Here is a 13,054-nt window from a genome sequence, read left to right as displayed (position 1 = left end):
GAGAAAGAGAGGGGATGAGAGATACAGAGAAAGAAGAGGATGAGATGGGGATGAGCGATACAGAGAAAGAGAGGGATTGAGGATACAGAGAAAGAGAGATACAGACCAAAGAAGAGGGGATAGAGAGTAAGAGGAAAGAGAGGGGAAGCGAAGGATACAGAGGAAAGAGAGGGGAAGAGAGAGACAGAGAAGAGAGATACAGAGGAAAGACGAGGGGATTGCGAGATACAGAGAAAGAGGAGGGGAAGAAGAGATACAGAGAAAGAGAGGGGAAAAGAGAGATACAGGGAAAGAGAGGGAAGAAGAGATACATGAGAAAGAGAGGGAAGAGAGATGCAGAGAAAGAGAGGGGAAGAGAGATCCAGAGAAAGAGATGGGGCTGAGAGATGACAGAGAAAGAGAGATTTACAGAGAAATAGAGGGGGATGAGAGATACAGAGAAAGAGAGGGGAAGAGAGATACAGAGAAGAGAGGGATGAGAGATGAGAGATACAGAGAAAGATGAGGAGGGAAGAGAGATTACAGAGAAGAGAGGGATGAGAGATACAGAGAAAGAGAGGGGATGAGAGATACAGAGAAGAGAGATACAGAGAAAGAGAGGGGATGAGAGATACAGAGAAAGAGAGGGGATGAGAGATACAGAGAAAGAGAGATACAGAGAAAGAGAGGGGATGAGAGATACAGAGAAAGAGAGGGGAAGCGAGATACAGAGAAAGAGAGGGGAAGAGAGATACAGAGAGAGCAAAGAGAGATACAGAGAAAGAGAGCGGTGGAGAGATACAGGAAGACAAGAGAGGGAAGGAGAAGATACAGAGAAAGAGCGGAAAGAGAGATAACCCAGAGAAAGAGAGGGGAAGAGAGATACAGAGAAAGAGAGGGGAAGAAGAGAAGATGCAGAGACAGAGAGGGGAAAGAGAGATTACAAGAAAGAGAGGGGCATGAGAGGAAGATACAGAGGAAAGGAAGATTACAGAGAAAAGGAGGGAGGAGAGATACAGAGAAAGAGAGGGTTAAGAAGAGATACAGAGAAAGAGAGGGGATGAGAGATCAGAGAAAGAGAGGGGATGAGAGATACAGAGAAAGAGAGGGGATGAAGAGATACAGAGAAAGAGAGGGGATGAGAGATACAGAGAAAGAGAGGGGACGAGAGATACAGAGAAAGAGAGGGGAAGGAGATACAGAGAAGAGAGATACAGAGAAAGAGAGGGGAAGAGAGATACAGAGAAAGAGAGGGGAAGAGAGATTACAGAGAAAGAGAGATACAGAGAAAGAGAGGGGAAGAGAGATACAGAGAAAGAGAGGGGACGAGAGATACAGAGAGTTGTGGTGATAACTTGTGAGGAAGGCCAGACATTGATGCAGCAGTAATAACTGTTCCTCAGCTGAAAGTAGACCAGCCTGACAGTGTGTGGGTGTGTGTCTCTGAGATAACATGTTGTTCACTCCGAGGGTTTAACCATTACATTCAGAGAGAGAGAAAGGGGGAGAGAGGCTTTATTCATTAAACAATTCATATTTGACAGTATAAAAGGCATGACACGTTTGTCACATCAATGATAATCCCTCTGTCCCAACCCTCTTTCCCCAACACCTCTCTTCCACACCTCTCTCCCACAACGCTCACCTCTGTCCCATACCTCTGTCCCACACCTCTGTCCCACACCTCTTCTCGACCCCTCTGTCCCACACCTCTGTCCCACACTTCTGTCCCACACCTATTCTCCATCCCTCTGCCCCACACCTCTTCTCCATCCCTCCGTCCCACACCCCTTCTCCATCCCTCTGTCCCACACCTCTTCTCCATCCCTCTTCTCCATCCCTCTGTCCCATCCCTCTGTCCCACACCCCTTCTCCATCCCTCTGTCCCATCCCTCTGTCCCACACCTCTTCTCCATCCCTCTGTCCCACACCTCTTCTCCATCCCTCTCTCCCATACCTCTTCTCCATCCCTCTGTCCCATCCCTCTGTCCCATCCCTCTGTCCCATCCCTCTGTCCCATCCCTCTGTCCCACACCTCTTCTCCATCCCTCTGCCCCACACCTCTTCTCCATCCCTCCGTCCCACACCCCTTCTCCATCCCTCTGTCCCACACCTCTTCTCCATCCCTCTGTCCCATCCCTCTGTCCCACACCTCTGTCCCACACCTCTTCTCCATCCCTATGTCCCATCCCTCTGTCCCATCCCTCTGTCCCACACCTCTTCTCCATCCCTCTGTCCCACACCTCTGTCCCACACCTCTTCTCCATCCCTCTGTCCCACACCTCTGTCCCATCCCTCTGTCCCACACCTCTGTCCCACACCTCTTCTCCATCCCTATGTCCCATCCCTCTGTCCCGTCCCTCTGTCCCACACCTCTTCTCCATCCCTCTGTCCCACACCTCTGTCCCACACCTCTTCTCCATCCCTATGTCCCATCCCTCTGTCCCATCCCTCTGTCCCACACCTCTTCTCCATCCCTCTGTCCCACACCTCTGTCCCACACCTCTTCTCCATCCTTCTGTCCCACACCTCTGTCCCACACCTCTGTCCCACACCTCTTCTCCATCCCTCTGTCCCATCCCTCTGTCCCATCCCTCTGTCCCACACCTCTGTCCCACACCTCTGTCCCATCCCTCTGTCCCACACCTCTGTCCCACACCTCTGTCCCACACCTCTGTCCCACCCCTATGTCCCACACCTCTGTCCCACACCTCTGTCCCACCCCTATGTCCCATACCTCTGTCCCACACCTCTGTCCCACACATCTGTCCCATCCCTATGTCCCACACCTCTGTCCCATCCCTCTGTCCTCTCCTCCTTCCCTCGCTCCAGTATATACCGTCCACACAGCGAGATGCAGACTGATGGCTTCTCTGTTTCCACGGCGCAAGATGGTTCCCATGCCAACGTAAGGAAGTTGTGTGACTCCCCCCCGTCCCCCCCTCAACCCCACGCTCACAATCTGGCTTACTATGACAACATTATCTGTCAGGTAACTAACTCCAGACCTATAACCTCTGACCTCTAACCTTAGACTGACCCTAACCTTAAGCCCTAACCCTGGCTAGCTGTCTGTCAGTCTGTCTCAGTCCATTAGTCTGTCTGTCTGTCTATAGAATGTGTCTGTCTGTCTGTCTGTCAGACACACACACACACACACACACACACACACACACACACACACACACACACACACACACACACACACACACACACACACACACACACACACACACACACACACACACACACACTGTTGAGATGTGGTTTTCACCTGCAGAGAGCGAGAAGCAGCTGCATCTGGGAGTATAAGCCTAGACACCCTTACTGTCAGGTAAGCAGAAGCACAACAGTGGCCAGTTTAGGTTTTAACCTTACCAAGCTGGAAACTGCACACTATACGTGACCCAGCTAGCCTCCAGTTCAGCTTGGCAACCATTACTGGCCACAGTGCTTCTTCCTCTCCTCTGTGGTTACTAGGGATAGGGCAGACATTATGGGCTACAGTGCTTCTTCCTCTCCTCTGTGGTTACTAGGGATAGGGCAGACATTATGGGCTACAGTGCTTCTTCCTCTCCTCTGTGGTTACTAGGGATAGGGCAGACATTATGGGCTACAGTGCTTCTTCCTCTCCTCTGTGGTTACTAGGGATAGGGCAGACATGATGGGCTACAGTGCTTCTTCCTCTCCTCTGTGGTTACTAGGGATAGGGCAGACATGATGGGCTACAGTGCTTCTTCCTCTCCTCTGTGGTTACTAGGGATAGGGAAGACATTATGGGCTACAGTGCTTCTTCCTCTCCCCCTGTGGATAGGGGTAGGGCAGACATTATGGGCTACAGTGCTTCTTCCTCTCCCCCTGTGGATAGGGGTAGGGCAGACATTATGGGCTACAGTGCTTCTTCCTCTCCCCCTGTGGATAGGGGTAGGGCAGACATTATGGGCTACAGTGCTTCTTCCTCTCCCCCTGTGGATAGGGGTAGGGCAGACATTATGGGCTACAGTGCTTCTTCCTCTCCCCCTGTGGATAGGGGTAGGGCAGACATTTTGTCTTCTAGGCTTGTCCTCCTTATCCTTGTTTCCGACTAGCAGCATTAGGGTTAGTCACGTTGGTCTCTTTGCTTCCACACAGCAGCCTCCCCATCTCCAGCTCCATTTAACAAACCAACATTGATTTAAACAGAGTAAATGTGGCTTTGCCAGAAAGGGGGGCACCCAACACATAGGTTGTAGGTTTATTGAATTAAATTTGAATTTAGAGCGAACCCAAATGAACTCCCCTGACACACAGGCACAAACACTCATGCATGCACACACTAACACACACACTTTCTAACTCATAAAGAATGGCTGGTCTCTGCTAGCTGACCCAGTTACTGTACTGTCCTCATGACCTTCAAATGTCTGCCATCAGACAATCAATGTTTGTGTATGTAACATATGTGTCAATATGTGTGTGTATGACATTCGGGTATGTAGCACAGGAGATTGGTGGCACCTTAATTGGGGAGGACAGGCTTGTGGTAATGTCTGGAATGGAATCAGTGGAATGGTATCAAATACATCACACACATGGTTTCCACTTGGTTTCCACTTGGTTTCCATGGTTTCCATGTGTTTGATGCCATTCAATTCGCATCGTTCTCCACTGGATGTAACATATGCATGTGTGTCTAACGTGTGTGTGTGTGTGTGTGTGTGTGTGTGTGTGTGTGTGTGTGTGTGTGTGTGTGTGTGTGTGTGTGTGTGTGTGTGTGTGTGTGTGTGTGTGTGTGTGTGTAATGTGGGTTTGTCTGTGTGTGTTGTTCCACAGGATGACCCTCAGAAAATGGAGGACCCTGTAAAGTCTCAATTCACTCAAGGGGAGGAGTCTCTGAACATCGCCAACTCTCATTCGCCCAAACATATTAACAACCGCCCTGCACACTCCTCTGACCACACCCCTAACGCAGACCAGGAGGTAAATAGGGAGGAGGCAAACTCCTCTCCCTCCAACAACATATACTAAATCCTTATTATGATTAATGTAATACCACCATGCACATAAGGGGAACCATAATACTGCATACATCTACTATACTATATTATTCTATACTATAGCTGGGTTCCTGGATAGGGACTGTTGAGCCCCTTGACTTCACTAGAAGCTAAAAGGACGAAAACACAACTATACTACAGTATACTATACTGTACTGTATTATACTATACTGTACTATACTCTATACCTTACATAACATGTTGCACCACTACTGACCACATGGGGGTGATGCTACTCGTTCCTTGCTACACCGAGCTGCATCACTGTAGCAATCCTGAACTAAACTGTCTCTGGCTGGACAAACTCTCCTCTCCCACAATGTCCTGCTCTAATCTCTGACCTTAGAACTCTGACCCTTTACTGCTGTCCTCCCTTCTCCCACTGTCCGCCTTAAGTCTGAGGCAAAAATAACATTCCCTTTATTGTGCACCACTTTTGGCTAGAGCTCTGGACAAAAGTAGTGAACAATGTAGGGAATAGGGTGCCATTTCCGATCTTTACCCTTCTTTTCGTCTGCATGCATTGCTGTTTTCTACTAAAACAGCTCTTTTTGGAAAATAATTATAAACAAGATTGACCAGAAATACAAGAGAAACAGATGAGATACTTTGATGTTTGATATGATCCAGTGAATATGTCTAGGTCTTGTGTAAAGTTACTGTGTTGTCTGGCTTGCTAACATTGATATATTTATGCTTTCTATTGATACGGGTTATAACCCTTTGATGAAATTCAAGGGGTTGGTATTTTTGGGGGGAGAACACATCGTTATAGCATCGGAACCAGAGTTGTTGAAATAAAACTTTGTAACTTTAAATTAGCTGGTTCCTGTGTGTTCCTGGAATGGCCCTATCCCTCTACCTTAATTGTTCTCTCTCTCTCTCGCTCTCTCGCTCTCTCTCTCTCTCTCTCTCTCATGACTATTCCCAACCACAGCATGCATGCACACATACACACACTCTCTCTCTCTCTCTCTCTCTCTCTCTCTCTCTCTTTCTCTCTCTCTCTCTCTCTCTCTCTCTCTCACACACACACAGCTTTCCCTGGCTTATTCTGCATGGCTTTATTAACACTTTAATAAACACACACACACAGTCCATTTAAAATATTGGAGGCCCCTTACACTTCAGTTTTGTCTGATATTATCAATTCTAATCAGACAGGTCTTTCACATGGACTATACCCATTGAAGATAATATAAGACAAGTACTGGAAACAATAGAACACTATAAATTATCTTGGAAACCAGGCCTGACTTTGAAAAGGCTTTTGATAAAGTACGACTGGAGTTTATATATACAGTGCCTTGCGAAAGTATTCGGCCCCCTTGAACTTTGCGACCTTTTGCCACATTTCAGGCTTCAAACATAAAGATATAAAACTGTATTTTTTTGTGAAGAATCAACAACAAGTGGGACACAATCATGAAGTGGAATGACATTTATTGGATATTTCAAACTTTTTTAACAAATCAAAAACTGAAAAATTGGGCGTGCAAAATTATTCAGCCCCCTTAAGTTAATACTTTGTAGCGCCACCTTTTGCTGCGATTACAGCTGTAAGTCGCTTGGGGTATGTCTCTATCAGTTTTGCACATCGAGAGACTGGATTTTTTCCCATTCCTCCTTGCAAAACAGCTCGAGCTCAGTGAGGTTGGATGGAGAGCATTTGTGAACAGCAGTTTTCAGTTCTTTCCACAGATTCTCGATTGGATTCAGGTCTGGACATTGACTTGGCCATTCTAACACCTGGATATGTTTATTTTTGAACCATTCCATTGTAGATTTTGCTTTATGTTTTGGATCATTGTCTTGTTGGAAGACACATCTCCGTCCCAGTCTCAGGTCTTTTGCAGACTCCATCAGGTTTTCTTCCAGAATGGTCCTGTATTTGGCTCCATCCATCTTCCCATCAATTTTAACCATCTTCCCTGTCCCTGCTGAAGAAAAGCAGGCCCAAACCATGATGCTGCCACCACCATGTTTGACAGTGGGGATGGTGTGTTCAGGGTGATGAGCTGTGTTGCTTTTACGCCAAACATAACGTTTTGCATTGTTGCCAAAAGGTTCAATTTTGGTTTCATCTGACCAGAGCACCTTCTTCCACATGTTTGGTGTGTCTCCCAGGTGGCTTGTGGCAAACTTTAAACAACACTTTTTATGGATATCTTTAAGAAATGGCTTTCTTCTTGCCACTCTTCCATAAAGGCCAGATCTGTGCAATATACGACTGATTGTTGTCCTATGGACAGAGTCTCCCACCTCAGCTGTAGATCTCTGCAGTTCATCCAGAGTGATCATGGGCCTCTTGGCTGCATCTCTGATCAGTCTTCTCCTTGTATGAGCTGAAATTTAGAGGGACGGCCAGGTCTTGGTAGATTTGCAGTGGTCTGATACTCCTTCCATTTCAATATTATCACTTGCACAGTGCTCCTTGGGATGTTTAAAGCTTGGGAAATCTTTTTGTATCCAAATCCGGCTTTAAACTTCTTCACAACAGTATCTCGGACCTGCCTGGTGTGTTCCTTGTTCTTCATGATGCTCTCTGCGCTTTTAACGGACCTCTGAGACTATCACAGTGCAGGTGCATTTATACGGAGACTTGATTACACACAGGTGGATTGTATTTATCATCCTTAGTCATTTAGGTCAACATTGGATCATTCAGAGATCCTCACTGAACTTCTGGAGAGAGTTTGCTGCACTGAAAGTAAAGGGGCTGAATAATTTTGCACGCCCAATTTTTCAGTTTTTGATTTGTTAAAAAAGTTTGAAATATCCAATAAATGTCGTTCACTTCATGATTGTGTCCCACTTGTTGTTGATTCTTCACAAAAAAATACAGTTTTATATCTTTATGTTTGAAGCCTGAAATGTGGCAAAAGGTCGCAAAGTTCAAGGGGGCCAAATACTTTCGCAAGGCACTGTAAATGCCTGGAACATTTCAATTTTGGTGAATCTAAAATAAAATGGGTTAAAGTCATGTATAGTAACTCTAGGTGTAAAATAGTAAATAATGGCTACTTCTCAAAGTTATAAACTGTCAAGAGGAGTAAACAAGGTTGTCCACTATCGGCATATCTATTTATTATGGCCATCGAAATGTTAGCTGTTAAAATCAGATCCAACAATAATATTAAAGGACTAGAAATCCAGGGCTTAAAAACATAAAGGTGTCATGAAACACTGATGATTCATGTTTTCTTTAAATACACTGATGATTCATGTTTTCTTTAAATACACTGATGATTCATGTTTTCTTTAAATACACTGATGATTCATGTTTTCTTTAAATACACTGATGATTCATGTTCTTTAAATACACTGATGATTCATGTTTTCTTTAAATACACTGATGATTCATGGTTTCTTTAAATACACTGATGATTCATGTTTTCTTTAAATACACTGATGATTCATGGTTTCTTTAAATACACTGATGATTCATGGTTTCTTTAAATACACAACTTGGATCCACAAGTAGCCTCATAGAGGATCTAGATACTTTTTCTAACCTCTGGATTAAAAACAAATTATGATAAATGTACTATATTATGTATTGGATCACTAAAAAATACAACTTTTACATTACCGTGTAGTTTATTAATAAAATGGTCTGACAGTGATTTGGACATACTCGGTATACATTTCCCGAAATAAAGAAATGATCTCACTCCTATACATTTTTACAGAAAGTTAGCAAAAATGGATCATGCTACCATGGAAAGGAAAATACCTGTCTATTTGTGGAAAAATCACCCTGATTAATTCTTTAGTCATATCACAGTTTACCTATTTGCTTATGGTCTTATATTCCATTTGATTTGGAACGGTAAACCAGCCAAAATTAAACGGGCCTATTTATATAATGAATATGAACTCGGAGGGCAGAAATGATTCAATATTAAAGCATTAGACCTCTCACTAAAGGTGTCAATCATACAAAAGTTATACTTAAATCCAAACTGGTTCTCTAGAAAATTTATAAATTGTCTCACCCCATGTTCAAGAATGGCCTTTTTTCCCTTTATTCAGACTACAACCTCTCACTTTCAGTTATTTAAAAAGGAAATCATCTCCCAAATATCGTAATTTTTTAAACAAGCCATAGAAAGTTGGTTGCAATTTCAGTTGAATCCACCAGAAAAAAACCAGAACAAATATTACAACAAATAATGTAAATTGTAAATTATATCATAAACAGGACTGGTGGAGTTATAACACACATACTAACAAAACAAATCTGCTCTACACAAAATTACAACCAACTAACTGCAGCATTACCGCAAAAATGGTAGAAAGTGGAAGGGGAAAAAGTAGTAGAATTGTCTGTATTAAAGACCATATTTGGTTAAAGAAAATTGTGATAAATAAAGTATACCAGTTTCATTTAAGAACCAAAAAATGGACAACTGTGCCACATAGATTGTAAAATAGTTGGGAAGATTGAACTGATATGCAAAACAACGCCGGATTCAAAACTTACATTTTGTTAATTTAAAATATTATACAAAATTCTTGCAACCAATAGAACGTAATCTCACAGGAGGTTGGTGGCGCCTTCATTTGGGAGGACGGCTGATGATAATGGCTAGAGTGGAATCAATGTAATGGTATCAAACACATAAAACACATGGTGTGATGCCATTTGCTCGTTCCAGCCATTATTATGAGCTGTCCTCCCCTAAGTCCTCCCTCTCTCACACACATGCACACCTGTTCTCTTTCTTAACCCTCGTTCTCCATTTCTCCATTCCTTCCCTCTATCTCAACCATCACTCTCTTTATCTTTCTCACTTACCCTGTCTATCCAACTTATTTCTATCTTCTCTAGTCTATAAATGTCTATCCTCCTCTGACTCTCAACCCTGTATATTTCTAAAGCAGGATGGAGTCACCATTGGTCTACAGTTGCTACTCCCTAAAGAGGCTAAGCTCCGCCCCGAGGCCAGCCCCCCTCTGCACTACAACGTCTTCCTCTACAAGAAGGGGACTGGTCCCTCTACTACTACCAGTAATACTACCACCACTAACTACACCAGCCACAGCATGGCTACTGCTTGGAACCACTCTGAGCCTAACATACGGCCCAATAGTAACTCCAATAAGACTTCCTGGAACTATACCAATAACTCTAACCCTAACATGAACTATAACCCCATTAAAGACTCACAGGTCTCTCAGAATCACGTTACTCCTCATCATCAATCTCACACCTCCCCCCATCGTCACTCCTACCCCTCCTCCCCCCATTACAGCTCCCTCCGTTTTACCTCTCCTCAGAGAACGCCTGTCTCCCCTCATCATGCTTCACACCATTACCAGTCCTCCCCCTCCTCACCCCATCATAGCGCCTTCCAATATCCTTCCACCCACCACCATAGTGCTGCCTCCCCTTCCTCCTCCCATCACCTGCCCTATCAGCCCTCTTCCCCCCCGCTTCCTACACCCAGGGGTCACTCCAGAGCCCCCCACTCAGACAAACCTCACCCCCAAGTCACTCTACATCCCTCCCCCTCCTCACCCATCCTCCGCTATCCCTCCCCACCATCCTCCCCCCACCTCTCCCACCCTATCAGCACCTACTCACTGTCTTAATCCTAACCTCGGAATGCAACCATACCATACCCACATCCCAACCATAGTCTAACTATACCGCAAACAGCTAACCCTGACTACCTCCCAATCATAGTCTAACTATACCGTAAACAGCTAACCCTGACTACATCCCAATCATAGTCTAACTATACCGTAAACAGCTAACCCTGACTACATCCCAATCATAGTCTAACTATACCGTAAACAGCTAACCCTGACTACATCCCAACCATAGTCTAACTATACCGTAAACAGCTAACCCTGACTACATCCCAATCATAGTCTAACTATACCGTAAACAGCTAACCCTGACTACATCCCAACCATAGTCTAACTATACCGTAAACAGCTAACCCTGACTACATCCCAACCATTGTCTAACCATACCCTAGACCCGACTACCTCCCAATCATAGTCTAACCATACCCTAGACCTGACTACATCCCAATCATAGTCTAACTATACCGTAAACAGCTAACCCTGACTACATCCCAATCATAGTCTAACTATACCGTAAACAGCTAACCCTGACTACATCCCAATCATAGTCTAACCATACCATAGACCTGACTACATCCCAACCATAGTCTAACTATACCGTAAACAGCTAACCCTGACTACCTCCCAATCATAGTCTAACCATACCCTAGACCTGACTACCTCCCAATCATAGTCTAACCATACCCTAGACCTGACTACCTCCCAATCATTGTCTAACCATACCCTAGACCTGACTACCTCCCAATCATAGTCTAACCATACCCTAGACCTGACTACCTCCCAACCATAGTCTAACTATACCCTAGACCTGACTACATCCCAATCATAGTCTAACTATACCCTAGACCTGACTACATCCCAATCATAGTCTAACCACACCCTAGACCTGACTACATCCCAATCATAGTCTAACCATACCCTAGACCTGACTACATCCCAATCATAGTCTAACTATACCGTAAACAGCTAACCCTGACTACATCCCAATCATAGTCTAACTATACCCTAGACCTGACTACCTCCCAATCATAGACTAACCACACCCTAGACCTGACCACATCAATGACACCCAGACCAAAATCAAGACCCCACGTCCAGGGGACACTTTCTCCTAACGATGGTGCCAATACAAGAGAAATCTATCTATGCATCAGTGTGGTGCTACTAAGGTACTTATTCAGGTTTATTCATGTCTTAACTGTTTATGGAGCGTTATTAACATGTTACTAGGCTTACCAATGTTATATTACAGCAATGTTCCTGTTTTTAAAATGGTTTATTCTTTGTGTTCATGTTTTTCATTTTGATAACTTATTTTGGTCTAAAATAAAGTGCTTTACAACCAGGGACCTATAAAGATCTTTGATATAAATGGTTGTCCCGCTATGACTGAACATTTGATACATGAGTGCATTTATCCTCATGACCACTAGATGTCAGGTGTGTTCCATGGTTGTGACTGGCGAAACGCATACCAGAAAAACAGTTAGGATTTATTCTGTTCAAGGATCCTATCATTCAACTGACAAATTCACATGCTATGTGTGTAGAGGACACAAACGCATGTACACACGTGTCACACACCCGCACGCACACATGCACAAACTAGAGATGTACAGTGGATTAGAGCACATTGCAGTACAGCACTGTAGAAGATTAGAGCACAGAGCACTGCAGCAGATTAGAGCACAGAGCACTACAGTAGATTACAGCACAGAGCACTGCAGCAGATTAGAGCACAGAGCACTGCAGCAGATTAGAGCACAGAGCACTGCAGCAGATTAGAGCACAGAGCACTACAGCAGATTAGAGCACAGAGCACTACAGCAGTTTAGAGCACAGATCACTGTAGTAGATTAGAGCACAGAGCACTACAGTAGATTAGAGCACAGAGCACTGCAGCAGATTAGAGCACAGAGCACTGCAGCAGATTAGAGCACAGAGCACTGCAGCAGATTAGAGCACAGAGCACTGCAGCAGATTAGAGCACAGAGCACTGCAGCAGATTAGAGCACAGAGCACTGCAGCAGATTAGAGCACAGAGCACTACAGCAGATTAGAGCACAGAGCACTACAGCAGTTTAGAGCACAGATCACTGTAGTAGATTAGAGCACAGAGCACTACAGTAGATTAGAGCACAGAGCATTACAGCAGTTTAGAGCACAGATCACTGTAGTAGATTAGAGCACAGAGCACTACAGTAGATTACAGCACAGAGCACTACAGTAGATTAGAGCACAGAGCACTACAGCAGTTTAGAGCACAGATCACTGTAGTAGATTAGAGCACAGAGCATTACAGAAGATTAGAGCACTGTATTAGAATACAGCACAGAGCACTGTAGTAGATTAGAGCACTGTTAGATACTGCAATGCTTTGTAGCTCTGCATGATAATGACTCCAGGTATGCTGCAATGTTTACTGTTTAGCTGTTTGTGTG

General features: G+C 44.4%; 1 protein-coding gene across 2 annotated transcripts in view; it reads left to right on the top strand.

Moving 5' to 3' along the window:
- Positions 1-11,956, top strand: part of LOC116354333 (uncharacterized) — a 30,222-nt gene extending 18,266 nt beyond the window's left edge. The window contains exons 4-6 of one of the 2 annotated variants that reach the window (XM_031793174.1): positions 2,812-2,971; positions 4,792-4,938; positions 9,900-11,956. In XM_031793174.1, coding sequence (XP_031649034.1) covers positions 2,812-2,971; positions 4,792-4,938; positions 9,900-10,613 — 1,021 coding nt within the window. In that variant the 3' untranslated portion in view covers positions 10,614-11,956. The remainder of the gene's footprint in view (positions 1-2,811; positions 2,972-4,791; positions 4,939-9,899) is intronic. The other variant, XM_031793175.1, reaches the window with a different exon arrangement.
- Positions 11,957-13,054: the final 1,098 nt, after the last annotated feature.

This window comes from Oncorhynchus kisutch, linkage group LG17 (assembly GCF_002021735.2).
Source record: "Oncorhynchus kisutch isolate 150728-3 linkage group LG17, Okis_V2, whole genome shotgun sequence".
NCBI lineage: Eukaryota > Metazoa > Chordata > Actinopteri > Salmoniformes > Salmonidae > Oncorhynchus > Oncorhynchus kisutch.
The sequence above is the reverse complement of the archived record's forward strand: the minus strand, read 5'-3'. Positions and strand labels throughout refer to the sequence as shown.